Genomic DNA, 27,524 nt, shown 5'->3' on the forward strand with positions numbered 1-27,524 from the left:
ATTAAATTAAATTAAATTAAATTAAATTAAATCGATAAATTTATCTATCAATTTATTTTTTATTAATTATTATTATTATTATCATTATTATTAAATTCAAATCAATTCAATTGAAAAATAGTCAATTAATATTACAAAACTAAATTAAATATTAATCAAATTTTTTAAATCTGGGGAAATTTTTTTTTTTTTTTTTTAAATCTGTCAAAGACAGACAAAAGACAAATAAAACTATGTGGCAGCCAAAAATGGAAACCAAAAAAAACAATAACTATAATCTCTGTTATATTAAAACCAGGTGAGTAACAGCAACAGGTGAACAACTCAGGATTTACAACAATCATTGAAGTGGACAACCAGTATCAAACATTTAGGATGTGTAATAAGTGACAATAAGCAACAGATTTATAAAGAACATTTTATTTGAACATGAACATGTGAGTGCTGTGATCTTATCGGCTTCTAGTTCAAAATATTAATCACTTGAATTGATTATATGTAAATGTATAAATGGGCTGCATTTATATAGCACCTTTCTAGTCTTCCAACTACTCAAAGCACTTTACACTACATGCCAACATTCATGCGAGGTGCCAACCTGCCCGTCAGGAGTTCTAATGTTCATTCACTCACTTGCAGTTTGACGTTCAGTATTTCGCCCAAAGACACCTCGACATGCAGACTGGAGGAGTCAGGGATCAAACCGCCGATCTTCCAATTAGTGGACTATCCGCTCTGCCTCCTGATCCAAAGTCGCCCTCAATGTCATCATAAGAGGCTTGTTAGTATCACCTCCTGAGCTGAAATTTAGTTCCAGGAACAATTCAAACCAATCAGCAGCCACGATGTCTTGATGCTGAAGCACCTTAAAGTGTCACTGACGGTTCCAACTGACATTCAGCCTCAACTTTTCTCTAGAAATACTGAGTCAATCATTGTTTTCAATGAGTTGCAAGTGTGCTGGTGGCCATTTTGGAAATTATTGCTCCATTAATAAGATTTAAAGACTTATAGTAGCTTTGATGTCTACCATGTGGGCATTGATTGACAGCTGTGATTGACAGCTGGCTCCGAGACTCACACTGAGTCCGACTATTGTTACAATATTTAACTAAGTTTAAAGTTACTTGATTATGATACCAGCCCTGTTAGCAGAGTTTAGCTAAAGTAGCCAACGTTAGCCCAAGTGTGTGGCGCTCAGTGTTCCCAGTAAGCTAGTGTTAGCATGGGTCCGAGGTAGCGGGGCGTGTTTCCATCCAGAGCGTGAAAGGAAACGACCCGCAGTCCTTATCTGGAGGGTCCTGATGGCGCTGACCAGAAGCCGCAACTCTGGGCTTCAAACTGGTGCCAATGAAACCAGTGGGTGACATGAAATGTTACATCATTACTTGGTTTTGTCCATATAGATAAAAGTCACCAACACTCTCCTGAAGTCAATTTTCCAACTTTCTAGCTGTAATCTCTGATGTCTACAAACTTCTACAGCGTTCAGTCTCCGTCCTGATGTTTAACCTGTGATGGTCTGTGGGCTTATGGCTCATATATCATCATCTCCACTAAACATGTGGAATGAAAAACACAACAAACTGTTGAGTTCTTCTGGAAAAGAACCTGGAAGTTCCAGTTTTATTTCAGCTCTTTAAACTAACCTGGTTGCTGAGGTTTCTGCAGTTACACTTAAGAGTCTTAAACATCATGATTACAACAGACCTGCTTGACATGTAAACAAGTTTCTAACAAGGTTTTTAGATGTGAGCATTGCTGTGATCAGTTCATGTCCGTTGATGGATCTGATGTGAGCAGCAGGACTTCGTGGTCCATCCTGAAGGAAACTGTTTCCACTCTGATCAGGATCCTGGCAGCTCTGGTCTAGATGTTCCTGCCAGGATCCCTGTGAAGAGCACAGAGCAGTAGTCTAGTCTGGAGGAGATAAAAGGACGAGTTTCTCTGCATCTGACAGCGTTAGAGAGGAGCAGAGTTTAGAGATGTTTCTGAGTAGAAAGAGGTTTTTTCACATCTTATATGGTCATAAAAAGTCAGCTGAAGGTCAAACCTAACGCCCTGATTAGTGACGGAGGAGGAGAGGGGACGTCCTGGCTATGAAAGGTGAGATGAGGTTTGGAGGATGACTGAATCTGGTCTGGATCTTCAGTTTAACTGGAGGTTATAGATTCATAGGTTCAACTGACAGCAGACAGAATATTTTGGGGTTTCGGACTGTTGGTCAGACAAAACGAGACATTTAAAGACGTCATCTTGGACTCTGAGAAACTGTAACAGACAACGAGCTCTTATTATGGTTCTGTTTTTAAGATAATATAGGAGTAAACACCAGAATCAGCTTTATTGGACAATAATGTTTACACATACAAGGGATTTAGTTTCTAGCGGCTCTGTGTGCTCTCACACAACAATCTTCAGAAAGATACACAAGAACAACGAGCCAAACAATGATAATTAAACATAAACATCACTGCTATGTACAACAAGTGGGTGAAAAATAGGCAGATGACTGTGTATCTATTTTAGAACATTTAATACAACAGCATGAAATGTCTATAAACAGGTGAAATTGCAAACAGGATACAAATGGTGCAAAGGTGTGAAAGAGTGCTGAAATAAGTACTGAGGGGAGAAAGATGATGAGTTACACACAGCAGGTGGTTTTATACAGCCCGCTCAGTTAATGACTATTAACAGTAATGAATGATATATATACCTGTTAATGCACGTTTTTGTATTTTAAACTAACGTAAATATAAAATATATATCATTTGTAGGTACACATGCACTTTTACTTTTGATACTTTGTTTTATTGATAATACTTTTACTGAAGCAGGATTTTGAATTTAAGTATTTAAGTAATGAAGTATTTTTAAGTTGTGATCAGGATCCTGAGTCCTTGATCAACTGATTAATCGATAAAACGACTGGATCACTTGATATTGATTGTTAGCTGCAGCCCTAAAGCTGTGGACTCGCTCCTTCACGTCCCATAATAAGTAGTAACAGGAGGGACGTTTCTGAAGTGAAGGCGCCATAAATTAATCGCAGAATGTATCACGTCTCTGTTTGAGCTGATAAAATGACCTCGGTGTGTCATTTGCCCCCATGATCATCAAGCAGCAGCAGCCTGGCTCGGCTCGGCTCGGCTCGTTATTCCCAGCGGCTGGCAGGCCGAGCTGCACCAAGTCTGCATGTTTGTCTAAAAATCTGCATCCAAACGGGCTCAAAAGACCGGAGTGAGCTCCTGGAGACATATATGAAGCCATGTGCGCCCCTCAGAAGCTGTAAACCGGCGTTCAAACAATAAACTGGGTGTTTTTGTGGCTGCTGTTGTTTTATCCTGCGCATGATGACGCGTGAACGCGTGCGGCGGTCCGGATGCGCTCCGCACGGCGCGCCGCGGCAGCGGCAGCGGTAGCGCAGGAAGTGTGTTGTTGAAGCGGCGGCGCGGCGGGGAAACAGCCAAGAACCAAAAGTCGGTTGTAGACAGGAGGAGGAAACAAATAACCATGCCTAATCCGTGAAACTTGCACATTCTGCATCTCCCCGCTGTGCATCGTTGAGCGTGCGGGCGCAGAGGCCAGCTGAGGGTGAGTTTGGAGCCTTAACGGCTGAAAAATGATGTTTTCCGTGAAAGGCGGCCGCGGTGTGTCTGAGATCTTTGTGTGGCTCCGGGCTAGCCTCGGGTTGCTAAGGCTAGCTGGCGAGCTAACCTCTGCTGCGGCGACGATCTCCATTCAGGGCAACCTTCATTTAATTAACGTGAGAATAAACCTGAACGCCGCGGTAATCCGTGCACCGCTGTGTTTATGTTGTTTGTGTGTTTTGTTTATCATTTTGTTGTCCTGAACTTCCGTTACCCCTTTTCTCTCATCGCGGGGGGTTGCTAACTAGCCAGGCACCGATGCTAACGTTAGCTCGGCCGTGTATCTGCCTGCTGTCCGCCTCATATAATCAACATAATGCAATTTAAATAAATATTTGAATGCTCCACGGTTGATTGTGTTGTGAATGTGCACCTTGTTTAAATAACCGGACTCCAGCGGAGGCGTCGGTTGTTGCCTGGGTGCTGGCAGGTTGTGTTTGCGGGGCTGAGAAGGCGAAGCTAGCCCGTTAGCATGGGGGAAAATGGCTCGCTGCTCGAAAGCCATTTTCCGATGAAATGGGGTCTCAGTGAAAGTGGGCTGGTGGCTGAAGGTGTTGTCCTGCTCTGCTGGGAGCATCATGTCGGAAATTCATGCTTGAACCTGGATTTGTCCCCACCGGTTAACCCCCCTCTGCTCCCCTCCCCGCCTAGCCGGGCTCGGGCGTCTCTCCCCCGGATAAAATCGGGGAGTCGGCCGTAGAAAATGTCGGCCGTGTGTCGGTGAAGATGGCCCGCTTTGTCCCGATACCTTCATGCCGGGGCTGAACCCGACCGAGAGGAGACGGGCCAAGGTCAGGGGAGCTCTGCTGCGGGTGTTTCTGTGTCACATCTCCCCCTCTTTATCCAGAGTGCATTTTAAAGTTTGCTGATACGGAGTTCTCTGCAGAGTGCAGCCGGGTTTGATGGTCGTAGCCGGGGATGTATCTGCTGGTTTTCTCCGATCAAAACAAATGTGTGAGCAGAGCTGCTTATTTCTGCAGCACACGGGGGGAAATATGTGAACTCGGACTTCCTGAGACACTAATAACAGCTCAAAGTGTGACATGCATTGATGATATTAGTGACTGAAGTGCAGTTTGATCAGCCCGGCGCCCTTTTTTTTGCAGCTCAGCCTCAGTTTGTTTACATTATCTCGGCTTCAGGCTCACGGGAGGAAGAAAAAAGTTGGAAGGAAAAAAAAGTGAACGTGTTTTGATTGGCTGCCGTTGAGAGGCCTGATTCAAATCTGAGTGTGAATGAAATGCTTCACATTTGTGACGTCTGAACCGGGTTATTATGATCAGTTCTGCCTGTGCACTTTAACGTTAGATTATTGATCAGCGGGAAGGAAATGAGGCATCAGAGCAGAGAGGATTTAACAGGATACACACATGAAGGAAAATATGTACAAATCACACACAAATGAAAGTTAATTAGAGCTGCAATGATTAGTCAATTACCTGATCATTTGGCAGCTGTTAATTTAATTGACATCTGTTTCATTAGAAGGACAGTCAGTGGTCGCATCTATAATGTGAATTCTTGGATATTAAATGTTTATCTGCATTTTTTCTGTCGTCGTTTCAGTAATATTTGTTGTTAAAGTGCTGAAGTAGCATCACATGAGGCGGTTAAGATACGTTTGAGTCAAAATAAAGGAAGAACAAAACTTTCCACTCATATCTTGGGATGTCTGATTTGAAAGAGAACTTGTTTTAATAATTCTAACTATTGTAATTATCTGTGAATTCCTCCTGCTCTTTCATCTGTTTCACTCTGTCTCTTATGTTTTATCAGTGATGTTATTTGGTGTTTTTAACTGTGAGCTTCCTTCAGGCCTCCATGAGCCTTTTTTTTTCTGCCTCTTTCCCGTCGATGCCGCAGTGGAAATTATAAATGAAAGTTTTGACGGAGTTTTAGGTGCAAATTCAGGAGGCTCATCTCCACCTGGTTACCATAGTTACAGACAAACTCCCAACACAGCCGGCCGACCAATGGTGTAACTTCATCACTCACTGACTCACACGTTCACTCACAAACAAACAAACATACTCACACATGTATTCACTCACTCATTCGTTCATTCATTCATAATGGTGTTTCTATGGCAGGTCTGTGTGCGTTCAGTCAGAAACATGAACTCAGTCTGTGGTGTTTAAAGTGTTTCAGGAAGTGAAGTTTGAACCAAACAGGAAACACATATATAGAAACATTTAACGACTAAATAAAAGATATAAAGCTAATAAATGATCTGACTGCATGTAACGAACCTGCAGATCAGAGTGACATAAAACAGACTGTATGTTTTAAACCTGATTATATTAGGGCTGCAGCTTAATGATTACTTGATGATTAGTTTGGTTATTGATTGATCTGGATGTTCTTGTGTATAAACTGTCAGAAAATAGTGAAAGTGAAGAAAAGGGCTGAAGGTGACATCTTGTCCCGACCAACAGTCCAAGACTCAGAGATATTCAGTGTAGGACAAAAAAAGATCATATTATAAGGAATATTCTTCCAAAAGATAAATATCAGTGTGTAAAATAATCAAACCTTTAACTAAGTGATCGGTTAAACGAGAAAATAACTCAGATTAATCCAGTTTATACAGTTTATACAAGGGCTGCAGCAAATGAATGTTTCATTATTGATCAGTCTGGCAATTATTGTCTCAATTGATCTTTTTCTCAATAAAATGTCAGAAAATAATGAAAGTTAAAAAAACAAAACAAAATCCAGAAGTCTTGCTTCTTATTTGTCCTTAAGTGATGCAGAAAACATGAAAAGAAAACGAAGTCTTCAGGTGAAACAATCTGATGAATTTATTCTTCCATCACAGACAATCTGTGATTATTTCTTTGATAGTGCTTTAGTTTTCTTTTCATGGTTGTCTGCACCACTTGAGGACAAATATCATTATTTAATACTAATAAGAGGCTGCTCTCTACTGCTGGAGACATGATGTTAATAACACAGCGGAGCAGAGAGGCTGCTCTCCACTGCTGGAGACATGATGTTAATAACACAGCAGAGAGGCTGCTCTCCACTGCTGGAGACATGATGTTAATAACACAGTAGAGCAGAGAGGCTGCTCTCCACTGCTGGAGACATGATGTTAATAACACAGTAGAGCAGAGAGGCTGCTCTCCACTGCTGGAGACATGATGTTAATAACACAGTAGAGCAGAGAGGCTGCTCTCCACTGCTGGAGACATGATGTTAATAACACAGTAGAGCAGAGAGGCTGCTCTCCACTGCTGGAGACATGATGTTAATAACACAGCAGAGAGGCTGCTCTCCACTGCTGGAGACATGATGTTAATAACACAGCAGAGAGGCTGCTCTCCACTGCTGGAGACATGATGTTAATAACACAGCAGAGAGGCTGCTCTCCACTGCTGGAGACATGATGTTAATAACACAGCGGAGCAGAGAGGCTGCTCTTTACTGCTGGAGACATGATGTTAATAACACAGCAGAGCACCCCTCCCCCCTCAGTTTGTCATACATACAGGCAGGAGACTGTGAGATGCTTCACATTAATTAATTCATTAAGAGACTGAATGAATAGAGAAGAGGAAACTATTTTAATCGAGAATCAGTTTTGAATCGATTCTGAATCGAATTGGCACCAAAGTATCATGATAGTATTAAATCGTCCCAGACCTACAAACATCAACACTGTCATTTATCACAACCTTTATTTTTCATCTTCTTGGTATAAAGTTGAATCCCTCTGAACACTTTTGTCTGTTAAATGGTGATTTATTTTTTTCACTTTAAAGGTGCTCGACTGTGCTCTCCAGCCTTTAACACCTTTGTCTCAGTAACATCCAGGAAAACCCTGATGAATATGGCAAAATTCATAATCAGGATTATTTTGGTCAATATTGAGATCAGTTATTTAACACGATTACTCACTGACCTTAGTAACATCATGCATTTATTGATCTTTTTTAAAAAACTTGTCTTTTTAAGAGTGGATCTCCTTGAACTTTATAATTGAACTGAAAAACAAAAAGTAAAAAATGACAAATAAATCACATAAATAATAAAATATGCATATATATATTTGAATTAGGGATGCATGATATGATCGGCACGTCATCGGTGTCGGCCGAAATGAACGTTTTCTGCCGATTATGAGAGGCCGATATGTCGCCTTCTCCTCCGCCGCCTGACTGTGTTTCCCTCCACGGACTGTTTCACCCTGATGGTCCCGGTGTTTCCTCCGCAGGCTGCACTTCACTCAGCCGCCCGTCAGACCCGCTGCTTCTTCTAGCGGAGGCTAGCTGGCTGTGCTTCCCTCCGGTCATGCTGCGGCTAACGCTCCGCTAGCCTCACAGCTAACGTTAGCCTCGGCTCTCCATGTGGATCCAACCGGAGCACCGAGCCCCGGTTCGTTATTCAGGTTAAAGTGGGAAGAAGCAGCTGAGTGAAGTGCAGCCTGCGGAGGAAACACCGGGACCGTCAGGGTGAAACAGTCCGTGGAGGAGCTGCTGTGTTCGGCTGTATTATCCTGCAGTGTGTTTATGCACCTGAGTCACCAGGTTACAGTCGCTTCCTCCTCGAGAAACCTGCTTCCTGTAATCACAGGTAGACTTTACTACCTGGAGAACACCGACCACACGGAGCGAAGCGTCCTGGTATCTAAAATAATAGCATCCAAAGTGAAACTAAAACAGTAGCCTGTAGATGTCTAAATCAGTCAGTTTCCACTGCTGAACATTTGACTGTCTGTTAAATTCAGACACATTCATGTTGTGAGGAAGAGCGACGCTCTCTCCGTCTCTCAGTGAGCTGTCACATGACGGATTCATAACAAGACCAAACCACAGCCCCGCTGCGAAACGGCACAATAATTTCAATAATTGAAAATGGGATTTGATTGATTGCCCAGCCAATAAAATAACGCAATTATTGAAGAAGAAACATGTTAAAACCATAAAGTACAACTAAATATTTGTACATAAAGTACAAATATTTGTGCAGCTATGATTCTTTCCCATATGTCTTATTGATCACATGTTGGGGGCGGCTGGAGAAACAAACTATAAAAACTCAATGTGTTTCCATCACTGTAGCATTCTGGAGAAATACAAGTTACTGAGCTTTGACAATGTTAGATTATTCTCAGATTAGTGCCTAGTTTATAAATGTTAAATGGTTTGTCCTCCTCCACTATGTGACTTTGTGTTGTTCTATTAGATCCTCCAGATTCTCCTCTATAGATTTCATCTCACTGCATCTGGACATCAGCTTTCTGTGTGAACGTAGCTGATGATATGAAGAACTGCAGTTCAATCAATATATTAAAAACCAAATTATAAAGTCTACTAAAGACCAATCAGCTGTGTGACCACTGAGTCTAGTTTACATTATTCATTTCTAGTTGACACAGTGGGTGTATGTGATGTGCTGCTGTCTGTAGCTTTGTGTTTTGTATGTTTGTGTGTTTTTTTTTGTTTTGTACTGTTTGTTGTTGTGCTGTTTGTATGTTTTGATTGTGGGGATGTAAATTAGCTTCGAGCTAACTCCGGTGCATCTTTAATGTTTTTAAAACTGCACACTGTGGAGCATCGAAGAGTTTTAACATGAATGCATGTCGGCAGGTGCAGCGACGCTTCCTCACAGCGTCACATGATGTCAGAAACAAACAGCGATGTGTCAATATTACACACACACACACACACACACACACACACACACACACACACACACCTGCCTTTTCAATTCTTCTGTCAATTTGCTTTTGACAAATATAAAACACTTTCCTACAGAATCTTGTTTTTTAATTGAACAGCCGTGAAAACTCTGGATATTAATTAGAAACAACGATGTCAAAGATCAAACTGAACCTCGTGACTCTTTTGGTTCTGATCATGTTTGTGCTGATTGTGGTTGTTTTTATTATTATTAATTATTTTATTATTAAATGTTGTTCTGACACTGCAAACCAATATTAGTTTATTAATTAGTTTTATGTCAGAAAATGGTGAAAAATAAAACTTTCTGGATGTCAAAGATATTCAGTTTCCCATTAATGATTTCTGTAAATAAGACAAAGAACCAGATAATATTCAGCATGTTTACTTGGAAACTGACACATCAAACAAGTAATCTGATCAGCTTCTGTTAAAGTGAATATATAATGATTATTTTATGGGCTTTTAATACTTTACTTTTCTTTATGGTTGCAACTTGTGATTATTTTCATTAATCAATGAATTGTTTTGTCTATAAAATAGCAGAAAATAATAAAAAAAAAATGCCCGTCACAGTTTCATTGAGACCACAGTGACGTCTTCAGATGTCTTATCTGGTCAACAGTCCAAAACCCAAAGATATTCAGATATATATAAAGATATTTACTGAGAAAAGCTTCATATCATCACAGTTGAGAAGCTGCAACTAGCAAAAATGACTAAAACAATTATTGACTTACCAAAAATAGTTGCTGATTAATTTTCTCCCAGTCACAGATTGAAATAATATAATAAATATAATAAAGTTATAACAGGGTTTAAAGGACAAATCTGTTAATTCGAGGAGTAACGGAGACCTGGTTCCATCGTTAATATGTAGACTGGTCCTTAATTTACTTTTGTTTACTCACTTAATTTATTAACATTATTGACATTCTCCAGTTGTAGTTGGTTTAATTATCCCCTCATTAACCAAACTGTAGATTAGAAGAATCATTACACCAATATTTATAATACTTGTATTTGTTTCTGCCTTCATTTTCTCCTAAAAGTTATAAAAACTGTGTGAAGTGCTCGCTGTGCAGTTTAAAGCTGCAACTGTCCGTCAGGGTGTTGGGAGGGGTGGTGGGGGGGGGGCAGCAGCGGAGGAGGTGGAGGTTTGTTGATACTGCAGTGGTTTTCTGAAGGCTGTGGAGGGATTCACAGCGAGCTTCGTCCTCTTTACACTGTCAACAAAGGTGTGTCCTGCAGGCTGTGGAAACACGGAGCCGTCAGCTGTGACGCAGCAGCTTCACGCCGGCGGTTTCAGGATTTACGCTTACAAAGGAAATATGAGGAGTCGTGGAAAAGTGACACTCGTACACTGTTAAAATGGTGAAAACACTATTAATATACATGCAGACACGTCAGAGCACCCATGACGACTAAATTACAGGTGAAATAATCAATCAGTTGATGGAAGATTGATCAAATATATTAAGTAATTAAATTGTTTTGAGTCATTTTTCATGGAAAAACTTGTCTGGTTTCACTTTTAGAGCTGAAAAAATTAATTAGCAACAGTTTAATTATAATTAAAAGTTTCTTTATTAAGTAAAACAAAATCATCTTCATCTCTTAAACTGATTTTATAAACTGATCATCTTTTTGTTTTGCACTGCTGGACGGACAAAACACGATATTTGAAGACGTTAAATCTAGAAACTGATAAATGTTTCCTGACATTTTATAGACTGAATGATTTAATTGATTATTTAAAAAAAACAATCAAGAATAAAGATAATGAAAGTAATCATTATGTCTGAAATTCAACATTTAACTGTAATTTTGAGTAGATTTTTGATATTAAATTTAAAAAATAATCTATCAGGATTTTTTTAACCATAAACATGTTCCACAGATTTGATCATAATTGAGACTATTTCTCACTGAGCTCAAACATATCTGATTATCAGTCAACATAAACGCAGTGTTTCATTTTTTCCCAAATTCAGTGTCGTCTGTAAATGTTTCTGTGTTTTATGATTTAAGCAGAAGTGTTGAATCATGTGGTGGATGAATAAAATTTCAACAAATCAATAAGAAATATTATAAATGTAATCATACATCGAATGAAATGAATATATATCAATTAATTTATGAATGATGCAACAGAACATTGCACTACTTCCTGTAACATTAGCATGAAGAAGTGAAACAGATGTAAATGCTGTGGCCTGAAGTAATCATCAAAATAATAATCACAAAATAACATTTGTAAAATGAGGCTTATAATGGATTTTTAACAGGTTCACAATTTACAAAACAAAAACAAATAAAGACACAAATAGAAGTAATAGATATAAAGAGTGAAGTGTCTTTAGTGTACATGGGGGGGGGGGGGGGGGTTATCCACATTTAAAGATTCATGGCAAACCAAGCTGAACTGTTACATACAGACAGCTTTCGTTTTGCTTTCACTTGTTCTTTGCCACAGACAACAAGCGCAGTTGTCATTGACTCGAGTAAAAACCTTTATCTTTCACTTCAGCAGGTTCACTGTGTGTGTGTGTGTGTGAGAGTGTGTGTGTGTGTGTGTGTGTGTGTGTGTGTGTGTGTGTGTGTGTGTGTGTGTGTGTGAGCTGAAAACAGACAGCAGAAGATAGAAGCAGTAGAAACACAGTAGAGACTCATCATAGTTTTTTTTTCTGTTCATTTGGCTCAGGTGCTGGTCTTATAATGGTCTTATAATGGTCTCATAATGGTCTTTTAATGGTATGGAAAACCCTGATTTGTATGAATAGCATCCACATTTTGGCAAATTCCATGATATTCCGCGTGTTACAGTTGATTACACTTTTATTATCAAATTTTGGGGTTTCGTCCGTGTGTTTTCCAACGTGGAAATCAAAAGGCCCTATAGGCTATACGCAGACACCAGGATACCTATATGGATATCTGTGATAAACAAACCGATAATATTGACCCGGGTGATTTATCAGTAATCTAATTTTAAGTGGAGTAAAGAGATAAGAGCCTTTATACATTTAATTAATAACTAAAATTTGACATCTTTCTTTAGGGCTGTAGATAGTGATTAATTTCTGTATTGATTGATCTGTTTCTACAACATTTTTCTGTTGATAAACTTATTGATTATGTTCATCTTTCATATTTTAAAGTGTACAGAAGTTGAGAATTACTCTGTGAGGTGAACATGAGTTAAACTCCATGTGGTTTTTGCAAACACATTTGTAAATGTGACGAAGCTGTGACAAGTATTGTAATATAGTGTAAACCCACCATTAATGTGAATAGTCAGTATATACAGTATATGTCACTGCTCTACTTTAATAGTTAATATTCCACTGTGTAACTAATAATTGGGTTTTTCTTAAATTCATACACTGAAAAGTCTTGTGTGTAACCCTCTTGTTTTTCTTCTTCTTGTCTCCACAGTGATACCTCATTGGCTGGTGTGACCCCCGCAGGCCCGCCACCTCCCAGGGTGGGCCTCGATCAGCTGGACCTGCACTGAGGGCTCTCGGGGAGAAAATTGCCGCCACTGGCGTCCTCAGCTGAAGAGCTAAGCCCCGCTGTTTCCTCCCCCACCTCCCTATCATCACTGTTCATTGCTCTGTTGTGAACCGTGATTCCTTCCAAACGATTCGCTTTAGAGTACTATGGCAATGCATGATATGAGTCGTGCCAAGGGTTTCCCCTGTAAAGAGTGTGATATGGTTTGCCCGAGTACTCCAAGTCTTCTAGAGCATATGAAAGCACATTACCAGCAAGAAGAGAACGGACGTTTTGAGTGTGAACAGTGTGGCCGAATTTACAAGCACGCAGCCAGCCTAGCTAATCATAAAAAGTCTCACGAAGTGGGTTCATTCCAGTGTCCTGTTTGCACCCGAACCCTGCCCAACGCGGTAGCTTTGAAGAATCACCTACGTATCCATACATTGTCCCCCAGTAGTGCACACACAGAAGAAGAGAGTGAAGAAGTACCTGAAGAAGAGGTCCACGACGAGAGGGACTACGGGCTCGCCCAGGACCTGTCAGACGGGTTTGGGCGCTCTCATTTGAATAATAGTGGTATAGGACATAGTGTGCTACAAAGTCACGAGACAGACGACCACGGAAAGAAAGGCTCCCCTGAATCCGACAACGCTTGGGACAGACCATTCAAGTGCGACCAGTGTGACAGAACTTACCGGCACCACGGTAGCCTTGTGAACCATAAGAAGTGTCACCAACAAGGAACTTTTAAGTGCTCTGTGTGTTTTAAACAATTTAGCAACCTGGCTGCCTTAAACAGCCACGAGCGAACTCACTCGAAGTTCAAGACTCCAGGGGCATCCATGGTGAGCAGCAGCAGTAGCAGCAGCAGCCTCCATGACTCGGAGCGCAGCAGCGGCACCCAGTCATCCCAAAGCGACAACACGGCCGCCTGTTTCTGCCACCTGTGTCAGGTAACGCTGCCGAGTAAGGCTGACTTCCAGGAGCACATCCTGTTGCACAACTCGGCCACGCCCTCCCTCGGCCTGCCGAGAAGTTTCCCAGGAATCATGCCTCACAATCTGAGTGCGGTTCGATCCCCAACGTACACCCCAGCTCTGGGTGACCCTCTTCCCCTGCCACCCTTGCCCAGTGACAAAAGAGGTCCCTATGACCCCATAATGGGCCCTCCAGTCAACAATCCCATCTATACATGTGCGTACTGTGGGGCAGGACACCCAGACTTGGAGACCCTGAAAGTCCACTATCTGACCCACGATCCCCACCCTGCCTCCCATGGCCAGGATAGCTCCATCCTCAACTCAGACACACTAAGTTCTGGATCTCAGGGCTCGGTGTCTTCTCCTGGAGGCCGTGTGCCCCAGGCCAATTCTCCAGATGATGGAGAGCGTCGCTTTAAGTGCGGGGAGTGCGGCAAAAGCTACCGACATGCAGGAAGCCTGGTCAACCACAAACGCTGCCATCAGACGGGCCACTACCAGTGTACCATCTGCTGTAAGCAGTACCCTCACTTGGCAGCGCTGCACAGCCACCTAAGAAGCCACAAAGGGCGTCCCTCCAACCAGCCTATTAATAATGACAGCAATGACTGGCTATCTCCAGAGCCTCTAACTCTGGACTCACTGCCAGGAAACCTCAGTGATGCTGCCCACTTTGTACCAGATGGCGGCCACAGCAGCGGGTTGGATTCCCTTGAGTTCCACGACCGCTTTGACGGCAGCTCACTTTCCCAGAGCAACTCTGCTCACCGTCAGGCTGACAGACATGTGTGTGCCGACTGCGGTGAGATGTACGGGGATGTATCTGGCATCAAGTCGCACATGTGTCCCCGCCGTGGCCAGCAGCAGCCACAACAGCAGCAGGGCAACATGTCCAACGGTTTTATAGGGAACATGAACTACCACAGCTCCAGTGGAACCTCACTGCCCACTGGAAGCTCTAGTAGCCTAAAGGAAGGCAGCAGCCAACGACAGTACTCCCAGAGTGGAGGCAAGAGAATGGGGAACAATGACAAGGATGATGAGGATGATGGAGAGGTATATCAGTGCTCGGTGTGCGGCAACCACTACGCCAGCCTCAGAGCTCTCAGGAGCCACCTGCGTAGCCACGCCAATAACCCCACAGGGGCAGGACCCTCCAACCTGGAGCAGGATTGGAGGATGATCTGCTCCACATGTGGGCAGAGCTTCTCCAGGAAGCAGGACCTCCTGAATCACCAGCTAGTCCATGGCCCCCAGAGGCCAGATGGCCAGCAACCAGGTATTGGAGGCAGCTCAGCTAATGGCAATGACAAGATGGATGGGCGCAACCACATTTGTGTTGACTGTGGCATGTTTTTTGCTGACCGTCACCATCTGATCACACACCTGTGCCCTGGTAAGAATCGGGCCAGCTCACTGAGCAAGCAGCAGGGCCTGAATGGAGCCAAAGGGATGTCTGGAGGAGATGGCGTTGGTGGTGGAGTCGCTGGAGGAAGCCGTGATGTTGGTGGCGATGGACGGAGGCCAATGGTTGACCAAAGTGACAAACCCCATAAGTGTGACCAATGTGGACGAGGATACAGACATCCCTGCTCCCTCCTTAACCACAAAAAGTCCCATAAGACTGGTGTTTTCCGCTGCTTGGTGTGCCAGAAACGCTACTACAATCTGCTGGCTCTCAAGAATCACCAAAGGACCCACTTTGACTTGAAGAGGTAGGTCCCTGATTTTTGTTTTTAGCAGATGTCAGTATTTTACAGGTGATGCTACATTTTACACATATGTAAAAGGATGTTGAGGTCATAGGACTGGTCCAAAAAAAATTGCTATTGTGGACACTGTTACAAAGCACAACTGCTGCCTCACTTTGCTTTTAGCTCGACTGCTAAAGTTTATGTTTAAAGAAGAAATGCATATTTAAATGTGGAGTTTATTTCATCTAGCTTTTAAGGTTCCTAATTCTTAATTATTGATGCATGATTTTAGAGTCCAATATGCAGGCAGATGGCTTATGAGATTTAGTATTATTTGTTTGCTGAAGAAGACAAATGTTCAGATTAACTTTCATGAGTCAGTTTGTTGGCAAACAATAAACTAAACTACCACAGTTTTGATGTTGTTTGGAGTTGAATTTAATGTATGTAAGGAAATTCTATGGTGTTTTCTTGATCTCTGTCCATCCCTGTTGCAGGCACAAGTGTGAAGAATGCGGCAAGGCCTTCAAGATCCAAAAACAGCTGATTAACCACCTCCGTCTCCATGAAGAGCACCGGGCCAAAGGCCTTGTTCGAACTGGTCCCAATGGTTCCCGCTTCCAGCAGCCTGGCCCGTCTCAAATGCAGACTATGAGAGGAGAGTCTTCGAAGGGTCAAGTAATGGGTGTTAAATACAGCCATCAGGGGTTCAAAAAGCCCTACTCTTCAGCTGGAACTTCCAGGCCACAGAAGTTTGACCCAGCTGAAACTGGGCGGCGTCCTTTTGCCTGTGAAGAATGTGGAAAGACATACCGCCATGCAGGCAGCCTGGCCAATCACAAGAACCTCCACAAAATTGGGGAGTACCACTGCAATGTTTGCAACTCTACATACCCCAACAGACTGGCTATGAAAAACCACCTACGCCTCCACTTCGCTCAGAAGAAGCACAACTGCCAAGAGTGTGGCAAAGGCTTCCGCACTCAGAGGCAGCTAGCTACCCACACTACAGCCGGCCTGTGCAAAGGCCCACAGGGTCCTGGGGCCCAGATGGATTTTGAGTGCGATGGCTGCTGTGAAGGCTTTGCCACGGCTGATGAGCTTGCTGCCCACGACTGCCCAGCCCAGCACCTGCCTTCTTCCTCGTCTGCCAACAGCTCCACCAACATCAGCATGGAGAGAAGCTCCGTGGACCTGGACTCTGACGAGAGACCATATGCCTGTGACCTGTGCAGCTGTGCCTACAAGCATGCAAGCTCCTTGCTGAACCACAAGCACACCCACAAGACAGGCAACTTCCGGTGCAACTTCTGTGACAAGCCCTACACCAACTACATGGCTCTCCGCAACCACATGCGCATCCACACGCAACGGAAGAAGCACATCTGCCACACGTGTGGGAAAGCCTTCCGGCTGGCCAGGTTCCTCCGCAACCACCAGAAGGTCCACGAGGAGGGCGCCACCCCTTTCGGCTGTCCCACCTGTGGGAAGAGTTTCCAGGGGAGATCCGGTCTGGCCAGGCACCGCTGCGGGGACAACCAGGTAGGCATGGAAGTCAGGAGGAAGGCCACTGCACCCACGGGAGAGGGCGAAGAGTGTCGGTACACGTGAGTTCTCGTCAGTTGTTTGTGATTCTTCGAAGTTGTAAAAAATTAGTGAAGATAAATTTAGGTCTCTACATGTCTATTACAGGTATATGATCTCCAATCCGGCTTCCTTGGGACCATACGCGTACCGGAATTCGGATTTTTCTGAAGTTTGGACAAATTGAATTAGTGGAGAGACCAGATAAGTCAACCCCGTTTGCTTTCAGTTAGCATATATTACACACTTTAGTATTTAGGCTACCTACAGTCAAACATTTCATGTTTAGATGTATTGTTTTCATGCTTTCTTTTCTTAGCAAACTTTGACACAGATTTGATTTTAAGTAGTATTGTGTATGTAGCATATTAGCAAAATTTAAAGTATTGATGTTTTGTGTTCCTTGCTCTTTGCTATGATTTTGATTATAGTCTTGTTTGTTTTTTTTTCTAGAATCATGATACTGGCCAGTTACTAGACTAGAAACTGCAGTTATGTGATGGGGCTCTTGCATTTTGATGTGTGTTGGCAAACTGAAATCACAGGGAAGATTATGAAGTATTTGGAGCTAGCTGCACTGCACATCTCTAGAGGTTATTATTCTTAACAGATTAAGGAACTACAAGAAACTTCAGTCATGTATTGGTAGACGTTCTTTGGGCATGTTTATGGATTTTTCATCATTACATTCAGAATTTAGTTATCACGCACAAAGAAGGCTGTGACAGAAGGAAATTGTTTTCAGATGTGAAAGAAGCTGTTTGAAGCTTGTGTCCATTTGTGCAGTGCAGGGAGCGGCAGATACCTCCCAGTTCCCTACATGAATCCCACTTGTTTGTACAGAGTTTCTCCCATGTCCCTCCCTCCCCCACCCAGCAGTCCTCTCCCCTATGACCTGTCTAGAAATCATAGCTTTAAATGGTACACCACTTTGTAGTAATCTTCTTAAAAACCTTTGAGCCGGATTTCAGATCATATACCTGTATGTGCAAAATTTTAGATGATGAGTAGTTTAAGATATTTCAATATATCAAAGAAAGTGGTAACCAGTAGCTGAGATTCACTTGGCTAGAACAGTGAAAACAAACTACCATCTTCAGTTACTAATCTCCCCTTTTCTTTCCTTCTGTTCCTCCTCCCATCCCCTTTTCCTCCCCGTCGTTTTTCCTTGTTTGTCTCTGCACAGATGTGATCAGTGCGGCCGCTCCTACCGCCATGCCAGCTCCCTCCTCAACCACAAGAACACCCACACCGTCGGCATCTACCACTGCGCTGTGTGCCTCAAGACCTACTCCAACCTGCTTGCCCTGAAGAACCACCGCCGTATCCACTCTGAGACGCGGCGCCACCGTTGCCACGACTGCGGCAAAGCCTTCCGTGTTTCCTCCCAGCTCTACAACCACCGACGCGTCCACCAGAAGCAGCGGGAGCTGACCTGCCGGTCCTGCCAGCGCGCCTTCCCCACGCAGGCCAGCTTCAGGCTCCACATGGAGATCACCCACGGCCAGGCACCACAGCCTCGCCAGCCCAGATCCCAGCAGCCCCGACCGGGGGGCTCCCAGGAGCTGGGCTGGGGGTCAGGCCTGGACCACACCTTGATGCAAGAGCAAGGACTCAACCCCAACAGCATGGCCAGAGCCCGCAGCCGTGGGGGCAACAGTGAGGTCCTCAAATCCCATGTCTGTGACCAGTGTGGGCGGTCTTACCGCCACGCCAGCTCCCTGCTCAACCACAAAAACAGCCACAAGACCGGGACCTACTTCTGCAACTCCTGCCAGAAGGAGTTCCCCAACCTGATGTCACTAAAGAACCATCGGCGGATCCACACCGAGCCCAAACGCTACCAGTGCCCCGACTGCGGCAAGTCGTTCCGTGTCTCAACCCAACTCATCTGCCACCGCCGCATCCACACCAAGGAGAAGCCGTTCTCCTGCCAGCAGTGTGACAAGCGCTTCTCCTCCAAGTCCAACCTGAGGCACCACATGAAGGTGCACTGGAGCAGCTCGACGGCGCCCCCTCCCATGGCCATGGGTGCGCCCAACTTCCTGGGTATGCCCGGCGGCCCATTCATATAAGCTAAGGGATGAGGGAGGGGGGTTGTGCCAGACAGGGGGAGGTGGGGAGCCAGTCACATGCCAAGGTTTCTGGAGGTGCCAAATCGTAGCTCTTCCTCCTGCTCACCCTCCTCTTCCTCATTTTCCATGTGTGGCTGTAGTGTGTGTGACGGACAGGACTGCATGACTGCGCATACACTGAAAGCAGGAGGGAGAATACAAAATGGACGCTGCACACACACTGAGAGGACTGAGAAAGGAGTACGTGCACACACACTGCGTCGCTCACACACCTCCACGTCTGTCCTAATCTGTCCTGAGCGGACGCTTCCTTCACAGTCGATCCCACCAGGCCTGGTTGTAGAGCTGCTTTACTGCCCAACACACTGACTGACAGGCAGACATGGACTGTAGACAGACATGATGTAGTTTTTTATAAGCTGCATGGACTTCACTACTGCTACACCTGCCTTACTCCCCACTGCATGTTGCCCTATAAAGCTGAGGTTCTTGAACCTTTCTCGATCTTGAACATTGATGAGAAATTGGGTGGCAGGGCCTCACGCAGCTGTAACCAGACAGTTAATAAGAGACAAAGCCCAGCTCGTAAAGACTGATGAGTCCTGTGGTAGTGACTTGACTGACAGCTGCTGTGAGGGTCCACATGAAGAAGTGAGGAAGTCTAATGCTTGTTTTCGAGTAATGAGCCATCTTGTCCATTTCAGTCCCAGGAGTTGATTGGTCCAGTGTTGCAGTTGGTTTCTCCGTTTTCCGCCCTCATCCCATTTCTGACTGTTTATAGGGAGTTTTGTCTTGATGAAATTGTTTCTCGTGGCCTTTGTCACAATGTTTTTAAACCATATTCTGACTGATTCAGTCTAAACAAAGTTCAAACTGTTTTTATTTAAGTGTGACCAACATATAGGTGCAGGAGAGTTTGGTTTGTTTTTCCTTTTTTGTACCTTAACGGTTTGACGAGAGACGGCAGCGACTTCTGGGAGCTTTTAAGGACTGAAGACGGGACACTTCAGTCTCGGAGGGTCTGGTTTTAATGTGTGTGTGTGTGTGTGTGTGTGTGTGAGTGTGTGTGTGTGTGTGTGTCTTGCAGCACAAAGATGAGCTTGTAGCTTCCCAAACAAAGACTTCCTGACATCTCGTTCACACGTACAGATTCAGCAGCAGCAGCTTCTTGAGGCCTGACGTTTGTGAGCAAGTTTAGCATTAAATGTATTTTATAGTTTCTTTAAAGATTATTTTTCAGGCTTTTTGCCTGACAGACAGTGTGGAGACAGGAAGTGTTGGGTGAGAGGGCCAGGAGAGGAACTATAGATGTTGTGGTTATGCGCTGTAACCATTAGGCCACCAGGTAAATGTCTTACTACATCCCCTGCTCTGATTGGACAGTTGGTCGTTGCCTGTATAACAGAGGTAGTGCTGTGCATTGTTTTGCTTCTTCCAGCGGCTTGTTTAAGTTCTGCCGTAGAGAATTTGTTATTCGTTGACAGCTTTTCCCACATTTAGCTTTCACATAGTTTAATGGAGTTAAAACGAGGGGATCAGAACATGTGTGACTGGTTGTCGCTCCAGTGTTTCAAACAACGTCAAATCTTGCTCATCGTGCTACACTGCTGAGTGACATCAGCACCTTTTTCTGTTTTGTTTTTAGGTTCCATTTACAGCAGAAACCATTTATCAATCAACAGAAAAAACATTCAGATGATTAACAAACAGTTCAAATGAATTTTTCAAGAAAAAATGCCAAACGTTTCTCAGTTCCAGCCTCTCAAATACGAGTATTTATTGTTTTCCTTTAAACAGTTTGTTGTGTCGTTTTGTCACATGGAGGACAAACAACCTCAAATCAAGGTCCACTTACTGTCCTTTTCCAGAGCTTTCAAACATGTTACACTCTTTATCAGTGTATGGAAAAAGCTAATAAAGTGAGTTGGGATTGTTTTTCAAACTAGTTTTTAGGGCAGAAACTAATAATTTCATTATGGATTAATCTGTGGATTATTTTATGATTGAAGAGCTTCTAAACCTTCTAAAACCCAAAGATATTCAAATGAGAAGGAAAACAGTCAAATCTCTAAACCAAGAAGCTGAAAACATGAAATATTTGGCATTTTAGTTTGGAAACTGTCAGAATAGTTCCTGATGACTTCAACTGAGTTAAAGATGCTCAACTCTGCGTCTGTTTCACAAGGGAATCAAAACACTATAATAATAATTATAATATTGTATTCATTATGTTTATGTAAATGTAAGTCAGAGGAAGTGTTTCACTTCTCTCAGCGTGTTAAATCTTTGCGTTCTGCTCGCTGGCAGCAGGTCGTTTGGAGCTTCGTGTTCTCAGTTGGTTTTTGTTGCCTCGACATCAACAGTTATCTGTTAGATCATTGATGTTCAATCAAAGGGAATTAGAAAGCTACTGACCAATGATCAGTTCGCTCAAACTTCTTTGAAATAGTTAAAGTTCTGTGTTTCGACACAATAATCCAAACTCCTGAGTCCATTTCTGAGCTTCCTGTTCTGTGAACCAGAGCCTGAGCGATACGTTGCAGACACATAAGATACATGAAACCGAAGCAGAGAAGATTTGAGACGTCTTTCACCTCTGTGGTTTATTTTTCAACGCTTCTCATTTCTAGAAAGCTAGTAAGTGGACCTTGAGTTTGGGTTATTTTGTCAAAGTGTTATTTAAAAGCTCAAGAATCAACTTTGATGCCTCCATTTAGAGCTGCAACCAACAGTTCTTTTCTTGATTCATCGATTAGTTGTTTGGTCTATAAAGTTCAGAACCGACAGCAAAACCACAAAACATTCAGTTTACACTGATAGAAGTAGAGCTGCTAATGATTCATCGGCAGCTTTTTTATAAGTAAAAATGGTTTCAGTTTCTCAAATGTGAGAATTTTAATTCTACAGTAAACTGAATGTCTGAGTTTTGGACTGTTAGTCGTACAAAAGACATTTAAAGACGTCACCTTCACCTCCGAGAAAACTCTAAACAACCATCTTTATAGACAGAATGATTCATTAATGAAGGAAATAACTGTTGCAGCCCGACATGATATTCATCACTCAGTCATATCACTGATCCGCTCTGTTTCTCAGACTCTAATGATTATTTTCATTATCAATTTATCTGTTGATTTTCTGGATTAATTGATTAGTTGTTTGTTTGATTAGTTGTTTGTTAAAGAAACCAGAAAATATTCACATTTAAGAAGCTGGAAGCAGAGAATTATTTTAAATTGATAGTTATTAGTTGACAACTAATCGACTCATCACAGATCTGATATAAAAACAGATAAGCAGCAAATTCACTATCTAGTGAAGCAAATATCAACGTTTTAAAAATGTCTGAAATCGATGATCAAAACATTGCTCATCAGTTTTCTGTCCATCAGTGAATTGATCGTTTCACAGGAGGAAACAGAAATTTTTTAAACTCAAACTAAACAAAAATGTTAAACTTGTAATTTTAGAGATGAGTGACGGCGTGGACCTCGACATCCTGCTGTATCAGTCCGTCTGATTTATCGTCCGACGTTTCCGTGCTGTTTGTCTCCGTCTTGTCTTTCGAGGCGTTTTGAAGCTCCTGTCTTTGAATCTGTATGTGTGAACAAGTCTCTCTGATTGGCTGCCTCTTGTGACATCACATTTGTAGATTTTCCACCCCCCCCCCCCCCCTCCCGTCCTGCTCCGCCCTGATCTCTTGTCTCAGACTCGTACTGTACGACTCCGATTAACCAGCTGAACCAGGCTGCCGGTTGAAAAAGGAGAAAAGAAACCACACGGAGCTAAAGGAAGATGTATATTGATCGGCTCGAGCCGACACACGTTCTGTTCTGTTTGATCCTGTATTGTAATCGTACTTCTGACTGTATTATCTACAGTACCTCTTTTTATAAGAAGGAAAAAAGACGACAGATCATTGTAGTAATGCATTTATTTAAATTATTATGATTATTAACACTTGTAATGGACGGCGATAGTCTTTAGGATGTGTGAGTTTAGAGCTGTGTTGATGTAAACCCTTCCCCCCCTCCTCCTCCACTACCCATAACCCCCCTCTTCTCCGGAGATGATGGACTCCGTTAAATGAACACTCGGCTCCACTGAGACTCTACTGTGTTTCTAATGTGTTTGACTGCAGAAGATTTAAAGAACTTTACGATGGAAAGTGTTTTTCTCGCCTTTTACAAAGTGACGTGACGGTCTTTCTCAGTCAAGCCTTCCCATCATCCCTCTCTTCCATATTTATCCTCTTGCCGAGTTCAAACTCCCGCCCCCCCCTCCCCCCCCCACACACTCACTCCTGTTTCACAAAACTCACTTTGAAAAGGGATGACTTCTCCTCCTCGTTTGGAGTGCATTCAGTCCTCATCATTTGATCCTTTTTTATGTTCCAATTTTATGGTAACGTCTTGTGTTTATTGGTGTTCTTTTCCTTTTTATTTAATTGCGTTTTTTGACTATTTGGAAGCCTCTGTGTGTGTTAAAACACAGTTTGTCAGCGTTTCAGGAGCACTGGTGCTAGTTTTAAAAAAGAAAAAACATTAAAAAGTCAAAGCCGTGCAGTGACCGTCAAGTGCTGTAGGAGTCGATGTGATCTTGATCTAGAACACAGAAATAATAACTGTACATTCTCTATTTTTATTTCATCCAACATGTTTCATTTTGTTTCTGAGTGGACACTTTCCCGCCTGCATTTCAACTAGTTTTTAGAGAAGAAGAAGAAAAAAGATTTGGTTTGGAAAAATTATTATAACCCCCTTTTTGTTTTGTTTTAAGTTCTAACTTTTTGTTTCCATGCATATATATGTAATGCTTATTATACACTTTTATAAACTATGTTTTGATAATTCATTTCTTAACAGAAAAACTTGTCCATATACTATAACCCTTACTGCTGAGTACTGAAAATAAATAGCTGAAAAAACACAGCAGAGGTCAGTGTTTTCAATCCGTTCTCCTTCAACAGCTTCAACAGACTTTTAAAATTATTATTATTATTATTATTATTATTATTATTGTTATTATTATTGTTAATGCCATTTACACCGGAGGTACACCTGTACAATCTAATGCAACAGTCCCACCTGTATGAAGCCTTTCAGAGAGAGCTGCTGATTCAGCTTCAGGTTTGTTATTGTGGTTGTAGTTAGTGATAGAAACTATTAGTCAATCATCAATTTAAAGTCATTTTTGGAGCAAAAAACCCCCAAATATTGCTGGTTTCAGCTCCTCAAATATGAGGATTTGCTGCTTCTCTGAGTTATATCAGTAAAGAATATTTCAGGGTTTTGAACACAAAACACAGTGATTTAAATTTACAGCTACAACTTTATATCAAGGACTTAAATACCAAACATATTATATTTATTTACTTTTAATACATGCACTTACTAAAGGATGAAATGTCCCTTCATGGGTTGGGAAAACTGCTGTTCTCCATTAGTCAAATAAATAATTTTTAAAACTCTGGATTTGCTGAAACATGTTTTTTATTAGCTCTGAATTTTTTTATTTTATTTCGGACAGCGACGATACGAGGAAATTATCTAGATTTTTGTCTTTAACTGAACAAACTGGTTTTTCATTGTGACTCATGTATCTAAACTTATAATAAAATCAAAATTTTAATAAGTTTTTCATTTAATTTTAACATTATTTATGACTTCCCAGGAAAATAATGACCAAATAGTGCTGTGCGATATGATGATGTGTATCGTGTAATGATAGAAAAACATCTGTTATTTCATGTTATGCTCTTTTTATTTTGTTGTCGCAAATCACAATCTTTACGGCAATATTTTTTGTCATTTTGAGACTATCCATCTTCTGCACAGATTACATTAAAGAAGACCTATTATGCTTTTCTTTATTTCAGACATATATATATATATATATATATATATATATATATATATATATATATATATATTATATAATGTCACTGTCAGATGTTAATATTAAAAGTTGCTGACGTGTCAGATAAAGAGTTAAACGTATGTAGCAGTAATCTCTCTGAGCAGAAAGCAGCTCTGAATGTTTGGTTTCCAGCGATTTTTTTTTTTTTGTTGTTGTTGTTTTTTTATACTTTCAGCCCGAGCTGACATCAGCTGGTGACATATTTTTTTTATATGGTCATCTGCTCCACTCCGCTAACATTATGCTGTTTTTCCCACACTGAGCTATGACTCCATTACACAGCAGCAAAGTAAAATAAGTAGTTTACCTGTTGGAGGGTCATCTGCAGCTCTTCATCAAACATCATCATCACTTTGGCTGTTTCTGCTTGTACTCTTCCTCCCTGCATTATTTCTAACTGATCCGCTCAACAAATAACTCAAATATCTACATATGTTGTTGTGTCGACCGGTTTTTAGTGCCACTAACGAAGCTCTGCTAATTCAGTGAGGAACATGTTTCACTTCCTGTAAATTCCTCTCAATAAAAGTTTCCCATTATTTAGTAATTTAAAAGCTTTTAATTTGAAGCAGTAAAACAGGAAATGTTGGGTTTGAATCAGCAGTAACTTAACACAACTCTGATACGGTTGCCCCTTAGCAGCTTCCTGAAATTGACCAATCAGAACAGAGTGGGCTCATCGGGAGGCGGGCCTTAAAGAGACAGGAGCTAAAACTGCCTGTTAGAGACAGAGGCTGAACTGAGGGGTTGCATAAAGGGCCATTATAAGATAAATAAGGAGTTTTTAACTGTGAATCCTGCAAAGTTGCTCTTGTTGAGTCCCAGAATCAAAATATAGAGCTGGAAATGAGCATAAAAGGTTCCCTGTAATATATTATTCTTCTCGGCTTTTTACTCGCAGCGCTTTTATTGCACTTACAGTAACGTAATGAGTGTAGTTGTCGTCAGCTGGAGTACTTCACCTGGTTCAGTCTCTCCTCTGTGCCGCTGTATGTAGCACAAACGGAGCGCTGAGCCACAGAGAGCAAGAGAGCAGCGCGACCATAAATGACAGCAAAACACAGTGGAGACTACGTTTATTTATGTTATTTAGCTAATGTATGTGCGCTTGTTTCATTTCAGCTCATTGTGAGAGTCTCTACTGCTTTTTGCTGTCATTTATGATCATGCTGCTCTCCTCTGCTCTCTGTGGTTCAGCAAGGGCACACAGCGCAGCAGAGGAGAGGCAGTAAACCAAGTACTTGAGTTAACAGCAACTACACTCGCTATGTTACTGTAAGTGCAATAAATGCTTTGTGTGTAAAAAGCCAAGAAGAGTAATTTATTAATGTAATCTGTCACGGGCCAGAAACAAATTATTCATTGAATTTACAGGAAATGTGCTACAGTGAGATATGTATCGTTATCAGGATTTTGGTCATATTGCACAGCTCTTTTTTTTTTTTTTTTTTTTTTTGAAAAATTCTGACTATATTCTTGAAAAATTTTGACTTTTTTCTCAATTATTGCAACTTTATTGAAAAAAATTATGTCCCCCCCCCCCCCCAACAATTCCGACTTTGGGGGGGGGGATATTAAATATTAATAATTAATTAATCAATATTAATATTTTTCTTGATTTATTTTTTTCTCAAAAGTTGACTTTTTTACTTGAATAGGTGCTTCTCCAAAAATTACAACTTTATTTCTTATATTTATTTATTCTTATTTCTTTCTTTGTTCTTAAATTATTACGATAATTATGATATGTTGAATGCATGTATTAAAATGAAATGCATATAACAATGTGTATTCTATTTTACTTTGTCTTCTCTTTTAATTCTTTGTAATCAGGCATTTTAAGTATTTTAATTATTTCAATATCATGTCTTCTTCACGTTCTCAGCTGTGGGTCCCAGATTTAACTTTACCGTCCTTTACATCAACATATCATATATATATCGTACTCAGATATTTTACTTAAGTAAAGTAAAGTTGCAATACCACAGTCTACAGATACTGTTACAAATAAAACATATTCAAAAGTAAAAAAGTAGTAGCATCAAAATATACTTAAATACCAAAATTAAAAGTATTTATCTTGCTGAATGGCCCAATTCAGAATAATGTAAATACTATTATTGGATTATAATTATTGTGTACATAGCTTTAATATTACAACTAGTAAAGGTGGATCTAACTTTAATTATATATATAAAAAATATTTTTCGATTTTGTTTTATTAATCTTAATCTGCAAAGTAACTATAGTTACCAAATAAATGTAGTGTTTAAATAAATGTATATGTAGTGGAATAGAAGTTTAATGTAACAGAAAATGGAAATACTCATTTACTCACAGTACCTTAAAATTGCACTTAAATACAGTACTGCATATAGTTCTTTCAAAAAATTCATATTATTTACAGCATATAATGTTTGAAATCCAAACATCAGCG

At 41.5% G+C, this 27,524-nt stretch overlaps 1 protein-coding gene across 1 annotated transcript in view; it reads left to right on the plus strand.

Annotated features, from left to right (window-relative positions):
* The first annotated feature begins 2,602 nt into the window (after positions 1-2,602).
* si:dkey-89b17.4 (zinc finger protein 850) overlaps positions 2,603-27,524 on the plus strand; it is a 31,803-nt gene continuing 6,881 nt past the window's right edge. Inside the window, exons 1-4 of the mRNA XM_067570834.1 lie at positions 2,603-3,597; positions 12,776-15,530; positions 16,007-17,116; positions 18,280-19,142. Coding sequence (XP_067426935.1) covers positions 13,000-15,530; positions 16,007-17,116; positions 18,280-19,142 — 4,504 coding nt within the window. The 5' untranslated portion in view covers positions 2,603-3,597; positions 12,776-12,999. The remainder of the gene's footprint in view (positions 3,598-12,775; positions 15,531-16,006; positions 17,117-18,279; positions 19,143-27,524) is intronic.

This window comes from Thunnus thynnus, chromosome 17, assembly GCF_963924715.1.
Source record: "Thunnus thynnus chromosome 17, fThuThy2.1, whole genome shotgun sequence".
NCBI classification, from domain to species: domain Eukaryota; kingdom Metazoa; phylum Chordata; class Actinopteri; order Scombriformes; family Scombridae; genus Thunnus; species Thunnus thynnus.